Source organism: Hypanus sabinus, chromosome 8 (genome assembly GCF_030144855.1).
Source record: "Hypanus sabinus isolate sHypSab1 chromosome 8, sHypSab1.hap1, whole genome shotgun sequence".
NCBI lineage: Eukaryota > Metazoa > Chordata > Chondrichthyes > Myliobatiformes > Dasyatidae > Hypanus > Hypanus sabinus.
This window is the reverse complement of record NC_082713.1, coordinates 79,423,915-79,443,923: the sequence shown is the minus strand read 5'-3', so window position 1 is coordinate 79,443,923 and position 20,009 is coordinate 79,423,915. Positions and strand designations below refer to the sequence as shown.

General features: G+C 42.9%; 1 protein-coding gene across 4 annotated transcripts in view; it reads right to left on the bottom strand.

The window, feature by feature from the left end:
• Window positions 1-7,044: 7,044 nt before the first annotated feature.
• LOC132398259 (interleukin-13 receptor subunit alpha-1-like) overlaps window positions 7,045-20,009 on the bottom strand; it is a 49,305-nt gene continuing 36,340 nt past the window's right edge. The window contains exon 10 of one of the 4 annotated variants that reach the window (XM_059977403.1): window positions 7,045-8,430. In XM_059977403.1, the coding sequence (XP_059833386.1) occupies window positions 8,236-8,430 (195 nt within the window). In that variant the 3' untranslated portion in view covers window positions 7,045-8,235. Of the gene's footprint in view, window positions 8,431-18,582; window positions 19,578-20,009 lie in introns of those variants that run through there. The other 3 variants (XM_059977407.1, XM_059977405.1, XM_059977404.1) reach the window with 3 other exon arrangements.

Here is a 20,009-nt window from a genome sequence, read left to right as displayed (position 1 = left end):
TCATGCAGGGGAATAAACGACTGAGAGGGAAAGGAATGAAGAGAAGGAAGATGGAGGAGAGAGAGGTAGACAAAGACAAAAAAGGACAGGAGGGGAAGAAGAACCGGGGACAGGGAAACAGAAAGGGAAATGGAGAAACGGAGGAGGGGAGGGAAGGATAGGTAGGGATGGGTTATGGGAAGGAGAGTGGAAATGAGTTAGGAGGGAAAGGGTTGTGAATGGAAGGTCATATAGAAGGGAAGAGGGAGACCTAACATGCCATGGTAAAGGAAGAGTTACTTATGCTTGAATTGCACAACAGATTATTTAAATTGAACTTCTTGTTTTTATAAATGATGTAGAAATTATTGCACAAAACAATCATCACGGGAGCCATTCAGGGAGAATAAACCCCAGTAACATGCTTGCTCCCAGTTAAATTTCTGTCCTTATTCAAGTGATCCCTTTCCATTGCCTTGGTGTGATTATAAAAGAGTCTTGGGGAAAGGACTATCAACATGGGAAAGCGTGGGGAAGTAGTGACAGACTCGGTCACATCCGCGGAAGAGGCAGCAACATTTCACTGACTCACACAACTGCAGTCTAAATTTATCATTAAAGGAACCCATGTTTTGCTACTGAGAATCCACCTTTGAAATTCTGACTGACTCACCAGTTTCAAAGTTAATTTTCCATACAGCACCTACTTTACAAAAAAAACCCTTTCACCCAAACTAACAAAGGCCCATCTGTGTGAATTTAGTGAGGTCTTGACTTACACTGAAGAGTGAATCAATATTGAGAAAACCCCTTAATTCTAATATCTCACATTGAACAACAAATTTTTTGAAAGAGTTGCTTCCTCGTAATTTTTTATTTTTGTTTATGATGGAGCACTGAACACAAATATAATTTCAGACTGCTTGTATCATGTAGGAATTTGGAGAAAAAAGAAATTAAGTTTTATTGAATATAATGTGTTTAATTGCAGAATGGTGCTGGTGCTTTGCGATATTTCAACTAAGCTAAAATGTTTTGTTGATGATTTCCACTTGTACTCAGTGTCTGAGGCTTCTCACTTAAGTGTCCAACAATAATCAGCCAGCATTGATGGATTCCGGTTGCCCTGATATCTTTTCTCCATGACCACAATGTCCTGGTGAAACCTTTCACCACGCTCATCACTGACAGCACCAAGCTTTGCAGGGAAGAAGTCTAAATGGGAATGCAGAAAATGAATCTTTAGTGACATTTGCACTTCATGGTTTTGTGTGCTTGGAGCATGTTGTCATCCAGCTGCATGTAGTTTGCTGCTCTGTAATTGAAAAGAAAATTTTCAACAACATCCTTGAATACTTTCCATGTGATTTTCGATGGTCCCACTAGAAGTTCTTCAAATTTCCTGTCATTGATGACCTGTTTGACTTGTGGACTAACAAAAATGCCTTCCTTATTCTTGGCATCAGTTATTCTGACTTGAATTATAAATTGAAACAACAAATATAGGTGATTTAAAGAGAATGGTGTGTGATAGGGAAATTTCATGATGATTTTCATTATCAGCAGCCCAAAATCCTTAAGCTACACCCAAAAGTATTCAGCAAGCAAAATCTTTGTTGTCCAGTGATCAGAATGGGAATCAGGCTTAATATCACTGGCATACTGTACAGCAGAGACATCTGGGTGTCATTTGGACTGGAGAAGTGCAGCCTGGTGATCATGAAAGCCTGAAGGCCAGATAGCAGACGTACAGGACAGCGACACAAACCTGTGGATCCTGCAAGCACACGGCAGCCACAATGAGGACACAAGATCCAGGTACCTCCAAAGAGTGAGGCAGATCCAAAAAAGCCAACTGATTTGAAAGAACATGGTCAGAGCCATCAACATATTCACCTACCAGTCATTAGATACCCATCTGCAATAGTATGCTGGCCAAGGAAAGAACTGGAAGTCCCTGACTTCAAGACCTGGAAACTACTAACAACACATGGAGGATTCCACCCAAGTCCAATGTCGAGCAACTGTACACCCGCCGGAATAAAGGAGGACAGGGACTTGGAAGTGTCAAGGCCACAGTCCTGAAAGAAATGTGAACCATTCATGAGAATAAACTCTTCTCAGGCTTCAAGTCAGGTACAGGTATCAATTATAACTGATGTTTCAATGACAAACTCTGCTATCTTCTCCAGGGATGGTCGAGTTTGTCATCAAAATGTTAGTTATAATTGGTATTTGTACCTGGCTTGAAGCCCTTGACTTTATTTGTCATATATGCCAGGAAGTTGGGCCCTAAGTATCAGAGGATGTGGGCAGAGGATGTGGGTGAAGCAGAGCCAGAGGACCAGAGGCTGTGGCAGGACAAGCCACTGCAAAGGATGTATCATCGCCAGATATCAAAGGTGGCTGACATAAAGTCCTACCAATGGCTGGAAATGGCAGGGCTGAGGGACAGCACAAGAACTGGCATTGAGCACAAGAGCAGTAGAAGCAGGGGTCTATCACACCAGACAAGACCCAAGATGCAGATGGTGCAAAGAATCAGCTGAAACCATCCAGCACCTGGTAGCAGGGTGCGAGAAGCAGGCAGGGACAGCATGCACTGAACGGCACAACCAACTTGCAGGAAATGTGTTCAGGAACATCTGTGCTGAGTATGGATTGGACACTCCCAAATCCAAAATAGGAAACACCCGAGAAGGTAGTGGAGAATGATGGAGCTAAGATCCTGTGGGACTTCCAAATAGACTGATAAGCAGGTAGCAGCCAACCAACCAGACGTAGTAATTCTGGACAAAGAACAGAAGAAAGCAATAGTAATTGATGCGGCAATCCCAAATTACGGTAACATCAGGAAGAAAGAATAAGAGAAGCAGGAGAAATACCAGAGCTTGGAAGATCAGAGAGAAGGGATGTAGAAGGTTAAAGCCAGAATAATGCCAGTGGTGATACGAGCACTTGGGGCTGTGACACCTTGACTGGGAGCGTGGCTCAAACAAATAAAAATCCTGGGAACAACATCTGAGATCTTGGTCCAGAAGACCACTTTACTAGGGCCAGCAAGGATACAGTGCTGATCCCTCAAGCTCCCAAGCCTCTGGTAGAGGACCCAAGATTGAGGGATAAATACACAAGCAGCAGCCTATTGTAGGTATTGCTGTTGTCCAGATAGTCCAAGGCCAAGTAGTGATTCAGTGAGATTGCATCCACTGTAAGCTATTTGGCTGATCAAGTCTACACCAGTCAGAATAATCCATGTTACCTAGATTGTCTCTTTAACCGATCAACTCCTTAAATTTTCTAAATTTTTGAAAATCAAGGGGCTCTGATTAAGTACTGGAAACTTTCTGAGTCACGAAAATGAGTCACTGTACCATCATGTTTTAGTATACATTAGTGTCCTTACAATCCCATTCAGTTGTTAATTTAACTCTGCATTGAATACTTAATGAGCCAAATTGATTTAAGCCATTGAATGGGAATATTATGGTTGAGACTGAATCAAAATAGTTGTAAGGTTGAGTTGTCAACATTCACTTTAAATGGAGAGGGTATGGCCAAAGTCTGCCCTGTTAGCTTAGGTTTAGGTTTTGTCTGGTCCTGTGATGCCTTAAGAGTTGGAGGCTCAATCAGCTGGGGAAAAGCCCAGAATTCAATGGCTGGAGTAAACAGACATTGTACCAGGCAGCTAATAAGGGACTGGTAGCTATTCCCAATCCCTTTCCCATCTCACGTTTGTTGTATTCCTTCTTCTCCATCATTTTCCCATTCTAACTGCACCCAGCCTCATCTCTTTCTGACTATCTGAACCTCCCGTACTCCTTCTACCTCCACGTAATCCCTTTCTCCTCTCAATCACATTTCCCCCCTTTCTTCCATCTTTTCTCTTCTGCCACCACTTCATCCCTCAGTTCCATCTTCTCCCATTCTCTACTGCCAGCTTCCTTCTTTTTCCCTGCTTTTCAAAAATGTCCTCATTCTTCTTCCTCCTCTCTCAGTCCCAATCACACCCATGCCATATCCTCATTAGGTTATTCCCTCCTTCATTTTCCTCTACCCCTTCCCATTCCTCTTTCGCTTCCTCCCCCTCCCACCGTATACAGGTATATGCTTATTTCAAAACTCATTCTGCTCCCCCTACCCATTTCTTGCACCATTTCCCAAAATAGAGGTGCCACTCATTTTCACCCAACTCCCTTATCCCCCACCACCTCTTCACCCACTCATTTCTTTCAGCTCCTTCTCCTCCCTTCTCGTCCTCTCCAACCCTCTTATTCCCACCCCATTCATCTTACCTCCTTTTCTCTTTCCCTCTAGTCACAGTCTGAACTACTGCCTCTCTTCTCTTCTTCAGTTTCCTCGCCTCCCTGTTGATTTCATTTCTCCTCATCTACTCTTCCTTTGTCTTGTTGCCCTCTCTCAGCTACTCCACCTCTCTTCCTTCGCCCTCACATATTCCAACTTGTCCCACTCCCTCAAATATTTCCCTTTGATCACTGTCTTTCCCCTCTCCTATTATTAATTGCTCCTCATTGTCCTGATCCATCTTTTTCCTATCTCCCAGCCCATACTGCACCTCCTCCCTTCTCCTCTGCTCTCTTCATCCCTAGATCCCGCCACTTCCTTCACATCCCTGCACTCTTCCTACCTTCCCTCTCAGTTCCCATGACAATTTCTCCCTCTGCATTTCTTTCTGTCTCCCTTTCCCTAAAGTTCATTGCCCAGTTACTGTTGAAATGTAGCAAGGGTCTCTGCCTCTTCAACCCTTTCAGGCAGCAAGTTCTGGGCTCTCCAGCTTCCTCTGTTTACACATCCTCTTTCTAATCCTTCTGCTTGGCATGCCCTTAACCTGTCATCCATCTTTCTTGGAAAGTAAAGTCCTTGTTATTTACTCCATACCTCTCTACTGCCACTCCTCAGGACCTGTATCTTATTTTTCCAATCTTCCTTCCTAGCTATAGTTTTCCACTGAACAGCATCACATCTTCCTTGCAGTGTTGCAACACACACACAATGCAGCAGGGAATCAGTCCGCCAGGCGGCGTCCATGGAGGGGAATAAACAGTTGACATTTTGGCCTGAGATCCTTCATCAGGACTGTTTATTTCCCTCCATAGATGCTGCCTGACCTGCTGAGTTCCTTCAGCATTTGTATATGCTGCTCTAGAATTCTGGCATCTGCAGATGCTCTTGTGCCTCCTTTCTTCCAATGGTGGCCAGAACTGTCTGCTGTAATCTAGCTAATGTTGAACAGAATGCTAGCTTATAGTCAAGGATCTATACAACCAAGGTCTCTTCATTCCAACTTACCACTCAATATCCTCTTATTTATTGTATTCCCCTGCAATGATGCATGTCACCTTCTGCATTACCTGCATTTTCCAGTACAGACTCTATTACCACATTCCTGCCTCATTAGCCTGCATTGCCCAGCATTGTTAAATTTCCCTTTGTGACGTACTGTAGTCAGCTGTAAACCAAGCATACGCATGCTGTTTCACTTGCAGAATCATACAGAAAATACAAGTATTTGACTTGGCACAATAGATCAAATTGTTTCCTTTTGATTAATTTTTCCTCAAGCAACAATTGCGGTAATGCTAGATGACACACTTCAAAGAATAACAAATAAGTCTGTTGCAACTATTTCAGTTCAGAAGTCATAGCTATTCTTGGCAGGAAGGTGCTTTCCATTCCTCTTTTAATATCTCTTACAATCATCCCGAAAGCAGGCAAATACTCCGCTGGTCAGCAGAAAACGCTGCCTCTGGAAGTCAGGCAGCAGCTGTGACAAGAGAGACAGGGTCAAAGTTGTTACTCTGAAAGATTAACTTTCACAGATAATGAGTGTTTACAGCATTTTCCATTTCATTTATAGACAGACCAAAGAAGCAGACCTTAGACCCAGAAACAGCATGTCAACCATCAACAATGATTCATGGAGTTAATAGAAGCCAATCCCATTTTGTTCTCCCCACATTCCATCAAGTCTCTCTCACCCACACACAACAGGCAACTTACAGTGGGCAGTGAACCTATCAACAAGGATATCTTTGGGATGTGGGTAGAAACCAGAGTTTCAGGGGAATTCCATGCAGTCACAGGGAGACTGTAGACATTCCACACAAACAATGCTGGAGGTCAGGATTGAGCCTAGCTCTCTGGTGCTGTGAGAAAATATATCAACTACCTGCACCACCAGCATTTCAAGTATTTTGACTTCGACTTTCAAGGCTTTTGTTTATTTTATGATCTGAGTATCAGCAGCTCTGATGTAGCAATACTCAGTGGGAGAGGAATGATAGCCTAGATGATGCCTTTGGAGTAAGGCACCCCAAAAATGCTTCACTCGCTGTAGAGCTTTTTAACAATTTGGGGCCAGAAATAGCACTGCAGAAAATTTATCTTGATATTCTTTTTTTTCCCCTTCTCCATCACAACTGCAGTTAGAAAAACACAATTAAAAATTATTACCGACTTAACTGGAGTTAAAAGATTCTCATGTTATATACGGTACATATTTCTTAATAACAACAGCCCCCAAAATTTCAGGCACAATTATTCCCAAATTAAATAAAGCTGTATGCTGAAAGATGGTGCTTTTTCATAGCAGAATGTGGACAAAGGATCCCAGACTCTCAGATGGTCTGAGGCAGGTGGGCGTGGTTGATAAAATGCCATGGAGCTCAGTGAAATACAGTGAACAACCAGTTACAACATGCACAGATTCCTGGTGCTGTAAGGTGTCTTTTGAAGTAAAATCCACTGCATCAAACTTAGATTTTGGAAGAAGCATATTCTAACTCCATCTGAGGCAGCAGACAAATGGTATAACTTCACAGCTCAATTTCACAGTCTCCACCCTTTACTTTTCCAACTGCATGGGTTCAAATGGACACAGCCTGGATCACTCCACAGAAACCACTGACCAGTAAAGTTCATTAAATTGCTCCAGATCAGCCGATGTCGGTTGTATTAGTATTCCACTGACATTTTACTACAAATCATTGCCAGGTTATTGAAAGATTACAGCCCTGTTTTAATATTTCCATTCAAAAACACACATTTGGAGTTTGAAAGTTTATTTGCTCTTTTAAATGACAAATCTCTGATATACCTGAAACCAATGTTCTGAAGTTTAGCCACTGGGAGAAATAGCAATGTATGTGGTTATATCCTGTTGCACAACCTTGCCCTTGAAATAGTATAAAATTAAATCTTGTGCAGACATATGCTTAAGTTAGAACACAAGTGTAACTCAAAGTGGGTATACACTGGTGGGCGAGCTTGAGGCTGAACTTGAGTGTGTGTGTGTGTGTGTCTCTGTTATATACGTTAAGTCTGGCGTGGTTGTGTGCAGTAGGTTGATACTTAGCATGTAGGTTTGGTACGTAAATGTGCTTTTAAGTATATGAGGATGTTTGTATACCCATCTGTTAGATACTTCTGCAACAGTCCATGCACATCCTTGTCTTTTCAGCAAACACGGATATATCCCAGTGTGCACATACGAGGGTGGTGTATGTGTGTGCCTCCAAGGGGTGTGTGTTTGTGCCTCTGGGGGGGGGTGTGTGTGTGTGTCCGTACACCTCTGAGGGGCAAGCGTGCATGTGTGTCCGCCTCTGTGGGGAGAGTGTGCATGTTTTTGTGTGTGCGCACGTGTCTGAGGGGTGCGTGTGTGTGGGTGCCTGCACCTTTGACTGGGGGGTGCACACACGCAAACATGAACCAGTGCGGTAATTCTTATACACTATCCCTCACTGATATAGCCAGCAAATGGTGAATGTCCGATGTTAACATGGTGAGACACAACTCCTGTGGTCTTCATAGTACTGGAATCCTATTCAGTATGTTCACGCTCTTAGTGGACAGTCTGTGCTGAACTGGTTTGCTCTCCTCATCTGCACAGGTAGCCAGTGATACAAACGAAACCTGCCACAAACTCACTGCTTGAGGCTGACAGACAAGAGCAAATTGCCGATTGTCCAAAATGAGACCAGAACAGATCTCGGTATGACGAACCAGAACAAAGAGCTGCGGCTGAGGCAGTCTGTGACAGCTATCACTGTTTGACCGAGTGATCAGGTTGGATAATGATGATGAGAATCGTGAGAGATTCTTCATTCTTGCATTCTGAATGCTCACTGGCTCACTCTGTCTGTTTGAGGCTGTAGATTTTGTGTATCAGAATGTCCTGTTTGCAAATCAGGAAAAAAAAACAGTATATAAGTGTCAAAATACAAGAATGTGCTATGATCACGATGTCACCAGGTTATACTGCATATAATGATCATCCATGGGGACCTCCTCATTTTCCTCTGAACATTCATTCACAATCAGTTTCCTTTCGCTTTCTGCAGGAAATTTCAATTGTTCCACTGTTGTAACATTGCAGGTTAATTCCATTTCAGGTTTTAAAGTCAAACTTCCGTTCAGCTGTTTATTCCTGATCTGCAAGAGAAAGAACACATAGTCCATTAATCTCTCTTGGATCTTTGTCACGGACAACAGTATGCATTTCCTGGTCTTTCAAGCTTTATTATTTTGCTATTGAAACTAGAAATAATGAAAGGGATCTCCAACCAACAAAAACCTTTTTTTTTGTCAGCAAACATCAGAAAAACGCAAGGAGCTGGTCATTGGACTTCAGGAAGCTGGGAGGAGCATGCACCCCTATATGCATCAATGGTGGAGATGATTGAGAGCTTCAGCCACTGAATCGTGGCTGACAGAAGATTATGGCTGGGAGCTTAGCATCCAAGGATTCACATTGTATTGAAAGGACAGGCAGGCAGAGAGGATGGGGTGGCTCTGTTGGTAAAAAATGAAATCATATCCTTAGAAAGAGGTGACATAGGATGCAAAGATGTAGAATCATTGTGGGTAGAGCAAAGAAACTGCAAGGGAAATAACACCTGCAAGAGAGTTATTTATAGACCTCCAAAAAAATAGCAAAGGTGTGCACTACGAATTACAAGGTGAGATAGAAAATGCATGTCAAAAGGGCTACACTACAATAGTCATATGGAATTTCAGTTTCCAGGTAGATTGGGAAAATTCAACTGGTGTTAAATCCTAAGAGAGGGAATTGTAGAATGCCTACGAGATGGCTTTTTAGAGCAGCTTGAGGTTGAGCCCAGTAGGGGATCAGCTGTTCCGGATTGGGTGTTATGCTACAGACCAGAATTGATTAGCGAGCTTAAGGTATAGAAACCTTAGGAGACAGTGATCATAGTATGCAGTTACAAGAAAAATAAGATCTATTATGTGAGATTTTAATTGTTAGAGCCTAATCAGGCTGTAATTTGTGAAATGTGTCCAGGAATGCTTCCTGAGTCTATACACTCAGCAGCCACTTTATTAGGTACACCTGTCCACCCGCTCATTAATACAAAATCTCATCAGCCAATGACATGGCAGCAACTCAATGCATAAAAGTATGCAGACATGGTCAAGAGGTTCTGAATGGGGAAGAAATGTGATTTAAAAGACTGACTGTGAAATGATTGTTAGTGCCAGAGAGGGTGGTTTAAATAGAAACTGATCTCAAGAATGTGAGGGTTTGGTAAAGCTGAAACACGATTCCAGCCTGGTCAATGTGGTTTCCAATAGCCCAGACATAGTCACTCAAAAAAGTCTTCAGGCAGCCAAACACAGTTGGGTGGAACTGTGGTGCATGGTGTTACACAAGAAGATGCCAATACAAGAAACACATTTGCAGCACATGCCAACACCATTGTCACAAAGGCGGTTTCTGCCATCCTGTCTTCAAAGTCAGTGAAACACATGAACAAGAAGTTTCAAAAGCTTTCAAAATCTACAAGGAATTTAATGGTCATGTTCAAAGTTGACTTCTATCTCAAGAGGAGGTACGTCAACATACTTAGCAACAATCCATCGTCAAGCTACAACTTGATATAGTATCAGACATCACCATTGCCTCCAAATACACATGGCAGGCTCTTGTGTCTCTCCCAGTCAAATCAACTCAGCACTTCACCTGCAGTGCTTTGGGTGAAACACTCCACCTGACTGGTGAACTGCACTGCATGGTGAGCTGAACGGTAACCAAGTCAATGCTGTGTGTGATACCTAACAGACCAGCAAGATCTGAATGTCCTTGGCATGTCCGAGCTTAATCTCTGGAGCATTAGTTGAAGTTGACAACTTGGAGGGGAGAAGATGGGAGGAAGGAGTTCCTAGGCCCGTCCAACTTACCTGGGTGTGGATTGCTCTAAACACTGAGCTGATTTGCTAAGGTTGAAAGCAGGTTCTTTGGCAGCGAAATCTAGGTCCAAAGTGGATCGATGGGCAGCGTGTTCTAGGCCTGAAGCAACTCACTGCGGCAAGGACTAGGTCCTGATGCGAAAGGTGATACGCCTTTTAGACAATCTAAATGCTGGACCAGATAGACCAGAAAGGCAGGGTGTCAAAAGATGGGTGAGATTGGATTCCTCTGGGTGCCAAGCCGATTTGGAGAGGTTGAGAATAGCTTCTCTGACAGCAAAATCGCCATGGTGGGGCCCGGGTCCTAGTGCGAAACTGAGATGATTTAAATGCAGCACCAGATAGTCCGGGGACTCTTCTCTCCACAACGCTAAGGTTGTGAGGCTGTGCCCTGGCTGCTGTGCTTTGTGTCCGCAAACTACGTGGTGAATTGCCCCGCTAATGTGATGAACTGAACACTGAGGCTTTGGGCCTACTTGGGGCTGCTCTGGGTGTTCGCATCCAGGGACTCAGTTTGGTTCGGAATGCTGTTTTTTGCTGCAGTTTGCATGATTTGTTTTATTTCTTTTTCACTGCGCACCGGGGGTCGGTCTTTTTTTTAAAAAATTGAGTTCTCTCCGGTTCCTTGGTTTGTGGTTGCCTATTAAGCAAACAAATCTCAAGGTTGTATAATTTATACATTCTTTGACAATTAATATACTTTGAATCTTTGAATCACGTCAGTCAATACCATATCGTCATCAGTACGTGAGACCATACAACAACTGCAGCAGTGTTTCAAGGGCTTTTAGGTTGCTGCATCAAACTGCAAGCAGAACTCCATCAGTGTCCATACACAAAGCCAGTCTTCTGTCCCAAAGGACTGGTACCAATTGTGGAGCAAGAGCTAGATCACCTGCAAGAAGCTGGTGTGATCAAAGCGATCTATTCACACTGGATAGTTCCAATTGTTCAATGCCGCCTGGCCTGCGGAGATCCTCCAGCATTTTGCGTGTGTTGCTCCAATGGTCATTATCTGGAAAGCCAATGGTACTGTGAGGTTGCCTGCAGACTTAATTGTTCTCATTGCAGCTGAGGAGACAATATCAGTACCCATTACTGCTTCCAGCAGCAAACTGGAGAGAATCTGCAGATGCTGGAAATCCAAAATGCTGGAGGAACTCAGGAAGCAGTCGGCATCTATGGAAAAAAAGTACACAACATTCGGGCCAAGAGCCTGGTATTGCAAAATTGAACGATTGTCACTACTTTGCAAAGTTGGACTTGGTTGAAGCCTAGCAAAAATTCAAAGGAGCTTCTCACCTCTGTCTGCCTTTCAGGGTAAAGGTAGCTCCTTCAGTTTTCCAAAAGCTTATGGACACCATGTTGAATGGTCTTTGAGAGAGTTTCTGCTTATCTTGATGACATCATTGTGATGGGTACGGATCAGCCAATAACTGGACCATGTTTTGAACAAACTACAAGACATTGGATTGTAACTTCAGGCAGAAAAAAATGCAGCCTCCATAAATTTCAATCAAGTATCTGGGATTTATCATAGATGAGCTTGGTCATTACCCAGATCCCAAAAAACATCACTGCTATCTTAAAGATGCCTCTACCATTAGATGTCAGCACTTTACAATCATTTCTGGGCATCATCAGTCATTATTCAGCAATGAACCCAGGCATGAACCAGCTGAGGGAGCCACTCTATGCCCTGCTCAGCAAGGAAATGGTCCAAACAGTACCAAGAGGTTTTTGACTGGTGAAGAGTATGCTGTTGTCCGACATTCTCTTGATGTATTTCAACCCAGGATTGCCAACTGGCATCACACTAGATGTGTGGAACTACAGGGTGGGAACTGTCATATCCCACATCTTTCCTGATAGTTCCAAAAAAACTGTCACGACCACAGCAGAAAGAAACTAACGACAAATCAAGAAGGAAGTCTCGGGAATCATCTTTTCTGTGAAGAAATTCTACAAGATGCTTCACTCTCCTTACTGATTACAAACCACTGTTGTCCATCCTTGGGTCTAAGAAGGTATAGAGCTGTATACACTGGGATGCAACAATGTCATTAACCTACAATTTTTAAATCAAATATGTTTCAGCCGAGGAACTTGGTCAACCAAGTGCCCTCTCCAGACTCAGCAGGTTACTGAAAACGAAAATGCAGTCATGCCTGCAATTTCAGTGGATTCTGAAGTCTCCGAAGTTGTATAGGATGCTGAAGAAGGTCTTCCAGTTGACAAGATGGGAGTAGAGAGGGCTGCAGATCCTCTTCTTCAGTGCATGTCCAGATACCTCATTGATAGATTGCCAGTTAAGGTTGAGGAAGATGTCGTATACTATTACCGGTGTCATTCATCACACTCAACTGTGGACTAGTGTTTGGAGACAGAATAGTCATTCCATGAAAATTCCAGGAAAAGCACTGAAACAATTCCACCATGGTCACCCAGGTATTAATCAAATAAAAGCTCTGGCAAGAAGCTTTGTGCACTGGCCGGGCATAGATGAAGATTTCACATCCATATGCAAGCTATGTATTCAATGTTCTGTGACAGCAATGAATCCAAGTAGGGCCAATAGACAACATTACCCTCAGTGTACCAGACCTTGGAGTCAACTTTGCTGGCACAATCAATGGGTGTTCCTATCTTGTCCTGGTTGATACCGGATTCCAAATAGCCAGAACAATTACCTATGGAGAGAACAATGACAGAGACGACCATTCAACGGTTTCTGCAGATTATTAGCTGCTTTGGGATGCCAAAACACTCATTTTAGTTCACAGCAGTTTGCTGTGAACTACTTGCAGAGAAGTATCCACATCTGCTCATCCCCATCATCCACTGGCCAACAGCCAAGTAGAGAGGTTTGTTGTCATCTTCATATGGTCGGTTTTGAAATCAGTGGGCTCCCAACATACTTCTGCTAACATTTTGAATTGCACCATATCCAGTCCTTGCGGGGAAATCACCAACTAAAGTACTTTTGGGAAGAAAACTGTACACGGTATTGGATGCAATGCTGTCACAGTGTCCATCATCCAAGACAGCAGAAGATCAGGTGCAGAAAGGCAGCCACACAGACCTTGGTCAACAGGTGAAGTCATTCAAGCCTGCAGCTGCAGTGTGGGTCAGACAGTAAAGCAACGGGCAAGCCCCCCCGAGTACCAGGTCAGATTATCCTTACTGTCTTTGACATGGATCCCTGGAATATGGACTCAATCCCTAACCTCCAGCAAGCCCCACCCTTCCAGCTGAGCCCAAACTCTAGCCACCCTACACGACGTGATCTCCAGTTATGCCAGCAATCCCTAGGCTCCATCTCTTGGCACATCGAGTGAAGGGGATTGCTTTTTAACACTGAATTTAGAGATCATTAAGTTTTGAAATGGTGCTTGACCCTGCTTTCCGATTAAGCACTGTTCCTGTATTATGTCTTCTGCCTTACTGGGATATAGTCAATTGCCAGATGCGTCATTGCTTGTGTTATAAACAAAGGTCTGTATTTATCTGCCACCTCAGCATAGTGTATCCTAAGCTGGACCTTGGATACAATGGGTTTCCTGGCTCCAAGAACAACCCAGGAGTCTAATATCCAACTGTTCTCTTATTTATATAAGTATGCAGTCATCAATCATGTGACTTATTCAGGCGACTGTGTTGAATACATTGCATTGCTTTCCCCTTTGGTGTAAACACCTTTTGTGGTTTATTGATTCAGCCTGTTGACCGGCTTCCTCAATATGGTTTGGCCCTGGTCAAATGCACACTGATGCTTTCCTGAAACTGTGGAATTTACAGACTCCTGACTTGAGTCACAACTGTTGTGCTAAGGTGGACAGGCTAGGCTAGAAAATGCATGATATGCTCACTTTCCTAGGTCAGGGATCAGAATAAAAGATTACATTGCAGGTTTATGTAATACTGGTTAGACCACATTTGGAGTACTGTGTGCAGATCTGCCCACCACACAATAGGAAGGGTGTGGTTACACTGGAGGAGGCTCAACAGCACGTTGCCTGAACTGGAAAGACTGGATAGACCAGGCTTGTTTTCCTGGAGTAAGGCAAGCTGAGTGGCGATCTGACAGAACATTATAAGATGTGTAAGATTATGGAGATCTTTAGAGACAGAATTTAGAGTAGATTAGTAGGCTAGGGTGCTCAAAACAAGAGGGTATAGATTTAAGATGAGGGGAAGGTATTCTGTGTCTTCTACATTTGGCTGCAAAGACCTCTCAGAAACCAGGTCAAGCAAAAGTTTGCCAGTCTGTGCTTAGCTATGAAGCAGAAATATAATAGGGCATTTAATTTGCCAGTTCTTTAAACACAGGGATAGATGGCTTTGTTGTCCTACTGCAAGCAGGACACACTGCAGCTTCAAGGTGGTGAATCTGGGGAGTTCATTGCTACAGGATTCATGGAGTTATACAGCATAGAAGCAGATGTTTCAAGTCAAGCTGTCCAAGCGATCAAGACATCAATCTGAGCTAGTTGCATTTGCTCCTATTTGGCCCATATGCTTCCGAAACTTTTCTATCCATACAGCTGCCTGAATACTTTTTGAACATTGTAATTGCACCTAACTGTACCACTGCCTCCAGCCTTTGGGGCTATATACCCACCACTCTCTGCATGCAAAGGTTCCCCCTCAAGTCCCTTTTAAGTCTTGCCATCCTCACCTTAAACAGATGTCTCACAGTTTTAGGGTCCCCTACCCTGGGAAAAAGGCTGACCATTCAATCTATCAATGCCCCTAATGATTTTATACATTGCTCATGTTCCAGTGGAAAAAATGAGACCATAAGATGAATACAATCTTCCCAGGCTTCCAGCTGGTTACAGGTATCAATTATAACTGACATTTTGATGACAAACTCCACCACCTTCAGATGAAGATGTACCCAGCTGGAAGCCTGAGAAGAGTTCATTTGTTATATACACCAGGAAAGCACTAGATCCTTTTTTTGAGACCATAAGACATTGGTGCAGAATTAGTCCATTCAGCCTAGTAAATCTGCTCCACCATCTGATCATTACTGATAATTTCTGTCTCAACCCCAGTCTCCTGCCTTCTCCCCTAACATGTCTGACATACTAAAAATTTCTCAACCTCCTCCTTGCACTCAATGACTTGGCCTCCACAGCTGCCTATGGCAATGAATTCCACAGATTCACCACCTTATGGCTAAAGAAATCCCTCTCATCGCAATTCTAAATGGACGTCCTTCCATTCTGAGGTTGGCCCTCTGGTCCTAGAGTCCCTCTCCATAGGAAACACCCACTCTATCCAGGCCTTTCGACGTTCAGTAGGTTTCAATGAGATTCTTCCTCATTCTTCTAAGTTCCAGCACGTACAGGCTCAGAGTCATCAGACACTTCTCATATGATAACCCTTTCAATCCCAGAATTATTTTTTTGAACCTCCTTTGAACTCTCTCCAATGTCAGCACACCGTTTTTTTCGATAAGGGGCCCAAAACTGCTCGGAATACTCCAAGTGAGGCCTCACAAGTGCCTTAGAAAGCCTCAGCATTACATCCTTGTTTTTTTCATTCTACTCCTCTCAAAATGAACGCTAACATTGCATTTACCTTCCCGACAATTGACTTGACCTGCAAGTTAACTTTATGGGAATCCAGCATGAAGACTCCCAAGTTGCCTTGCACCTCAGATTTTTGAATTCTCCCCCCCCCCCCCCCTTTAGATGCTTAAGCCCATCTGTGGTCTTATAATTCAAACCCTCCATTCCCAATAACATCCTCATGAATCCATTTTAGCCTAACATTATCCATCCTACAGCTGGGTGACTAGAACTGTGCACAATACTCCAAGCGTGGTCTCATTAATGATTTGTAGAGTTACAACATGGCATCCCAACTCCTGTGCTCAGTGAATGCAAGCATGTCAAACAGCCTCTTCAGCACCTTGTCTACCCGTGTCACTACTTTAAGGGAACTACGTATTTGTTTTGCTTTGCAATATTCTCCAATGGCCCTGCCATTTACTATACAAGTCCTGTCCTAGTTTTATTATCAAGCATTTTGGTAAATGTATTATCACATAAAACTCTCAAGTACAAAGTGATCTTTCGTTGTGACTAACTTTACCACACAACTCTACAATAACATGTTTCACTATTGTATATGTAACAACGCCTGGCCTTGATTGGCTTTTCATGCATTCTGTCATCAGAAGGTGATGACTGTTCCCCTTTGAAGTAATGTTAACATGGCCCCAATATGCGCTACACTACACCATGACAGCCTTCTCTAACTCCACCAATATTTAGCCAATACATAAAATTCAAGACAATGGCCTTTATGTTGACAATTCCAGTGTGATTGGCAGGTAGGTAGCCTACAGTCTTCAAGAACACTCAGACAACTTGATCTCATTTTAAACTTAATCTGTACTTCAGAACTATGTCTACAGACTGGCCATGAAGTCACTGTTGGACACTTGCTTGATCCATCCTGTGTTTGGCAAACTGCTTTTGCACTCACCTTGCCCAGCTGTGTGAGCAAGCTGAGTGGTTGCTATCAGGAAAGGTTCAGTATGAAATTCAACTTTCACTCACAAACCAAGATAATTCATGTGGTGATCAGCACCCAGAATCAGCCTGCACAGCAAGTGCTTCTAGGCAATCATTCTTTAATCTCACTACTGACTACTATTCAGTACAGTTATTACAACTTACAGTTAATTGAGACCAATGCTTCTAGCACCATTGTCCACTCATAAAAGGCTTTTAAACCTTGCCCTGAAAATTTCCTATGATTGACTTTCCTTCTTAGTAAGGGTCAATGATTGAACTCAACATACATCTTTCCTTGCAATGGGACAGTCAGCCTGGATTTCTCAGCTTTTCGTTATCCAACACTAATGTGAAAGTCATAGAAGAGTTGTTTGTAATACAGATGTGTCACAAAATGAACACAGTCATCTGCAGCCGTTGTAATTCCGCTCAGATTTCTTCCTGAACCTTTATGACAAACTTGTTCACTCTGTACAGGCATTTGAAACGGAGCTTTGTGGTGGTGTGCTGGGGAGGCAGCATTAAGAAGAGGGATGCCTTATGTCTTAATAAGCTGGTAAGGAAGGCGGGCTCTGTTGTGGGCACACAACTGGAGAGTATGACATCGGTGGCAGAGCGGAGGGCGCTGAGTAGGCTACGGTCAATCATGGAAAACCCTGAACATCCTCTGCACAGCACCATCCAGAGACAGAGAAGCAGCTTCAGCGGCAGGTTGCTGTCAATGCAATGCTCCTCAGACAGGATGAAGAGATCATTACTCCCCAACGCCAACCATGTCAACCACCAGGGGCAAGACATGTTATAGTGCCGGGGTTAGGACTGAGCTTAAGTTACCACTCAATGCATTTTAGTAAACTATTTAAGAACTTTTTAAAAGCTATTTATTAATGCTTTTTGGGAGGGTGATTTTAGATGCATATCATATTTATACTGAGTTAAATACTGTATGTAATTAGTTTTGCTACAATAAGTGTATGGGACACTGGAAAAATGTTGAATTTCCCCTTGGGGATGAATAAAGTATCTATCTATCTATGTCTGCAGCTCTGCTATCACAAGTTGCTGTGTGTCCATCCTTTTAATGTGAATAGTATTGAGGCACTATTTTTTTTTAAAAAAGGACTGTGACATGAATAATCTATAACAGAGACTCCTACCACATTTGGTCATGAATGCTGCCCTTGTTTTGATACTTTTTCCATCTTAACTACCATTATATCTATGCCCAAAGGACAGAACTAATTGGTATTCTTGGCTGCTAACTCTATGGAAGTCATAATTACTCAGATTTTGTACACAAAAATCTGTAGTTGTACATCTTCTCAGATCACACACAAACCAGTGCACAGTCCAGAACATTACAATTATTTGGCAAGTCTTTGGAATTAATGTTGTAATCATTCAGATACTCCCACATTTTGACTGAATGTTCCAAATTTCTAACTTTTCACGTTCCACCATAATCATGGGTTGAAATGTTTTTTCAACCTCTGAATGCTCTATCCAAATTCTTCTTCTTAATCTTCAACATATTTTAGAGCTATCACGTCAGAGTCTGCAAAATACACATGGGAGCAACTATCTAGTGGTAATATTGATTTCTACAATGCCCTCACTGTGGCGTTCACTCGCTGAGGAACAGTATACACAAAGTTCAGTCTATTTTCTCGCACAGGTTGACTTTCTATAATCCGGCACCATTGGGACCTGAGGTGCTGGATTAGTGAAAATGTCGAATTACAGAAGGATCATATTAATTAATAGCTAACCGCCTCATCATACCTTTAAAATACCATGTAAATCAGTACAAGTTAGATAATAATGAAACAGAAATATTACATGAGTGTCAAGTGAAATTTTAATAAAGTAATATACTGTACAGGCACAGATAAAATAAAGGCTGCAGGTAAATGTACAGGAATTAACTTATACAGAACAGTTGAACATTTCCGCTTCTAAAGTGAAACATTTAATATATCTTCAGGCAAAGTTACATGTTTGCAACTGTGGGATTGTCAGGATCATTAATATCTGCATCTTGAAAAACGAGTGAAGCATCAGGAACTGGTGCTGAAACTGGCACGACAGCTTCTTCAAAAACCGTTGATGATGATGGCAGCACATCTGGGTGAGCAGAAGCAGAAGTTGGGGAAAGAAGGAGGTCTTCCATATGCCACATTTCCCGCGACCGCCAGGCGGCCAAGGATTTGGCGCTGGGCTCTTCCCTCTTCACTCGCAGATACTGAGGGAATCCTCGCTAGTTTCTTTTCCTCTGCTTAGTAATATGCTTAAATTTAGTGGGTTGCCACGCCTGATCTGAGGTTGTAGGCAGAAGAGAATGAGCGCCAACCGGGCGACGTCAGAGGGCAGTGTGACTGCCGGCAGGCAGGCGAGAAGGCGGACTGACCCAGTGCGCGCCAGCTCCCCCGCCATTGGCGGGTCAGACGGGCAGGTGGCAAGCAGCCGCGCCTCACGCAAATGATATTAATAAATGCAGGAAAACAAGCAGGATTCGCCTGTCTGTGCTTAGAAAAATTACAGATGCGTGGAAAATTTGAAATCAGTGCCGGATTATCAAAGGACCCGGATTACAAGTAGTCGGATTAGTGAAGGTCGACCTGTATATACTTATGGCCTCTTTTTCCGAAGCCATTGAATCACTGTTCCCTCCAAGCTGCGTGGGTGTGTGGCCGCACAGTAACTGAAATGTTCCCATGCACATAGCATCTAATGCCAAGCAGCTGGAATTCTCTTTCATATAACCTTTTATTAAAGGGCCATGTAATTGTCAGGTTGTGTAAAAAATTTCCTTTTCAAAGCATTGGTTGTTCTGTGCAGCTGTAAAGAAAAATAGAGGGAATGTTGCATGGGATTTCCTCTCCAACCCCGAAGTCCATGAGGTAGAAACAACATTTAAAAGTAGACACTGATTAACATTGATGTTACTTTTGAAACATAACTATCCTTTTCTACAGTTGTTAGTACAGTTAAAATGGAACTTAGAAATTACTTGGAAACTGCTACTTACAACTGCAGTTATAAGACACAGGGGCTTCCAACAAGGATGTTTATATTGTCTCCAACAACAAAGATATAAATATTTACCATTTATAGCTGACCACATGTCCTTTCTGCATAACTAAACCCTGCACCCAGTCCAGACTTTGTGTGTAAGCATGTTTGAAACACAAATATAACACATGTCAAGGGGCGTATGACATTAAGAGCAGAGACTTGAATGGACAATGCTCTTCCCACCACCTGCCATAT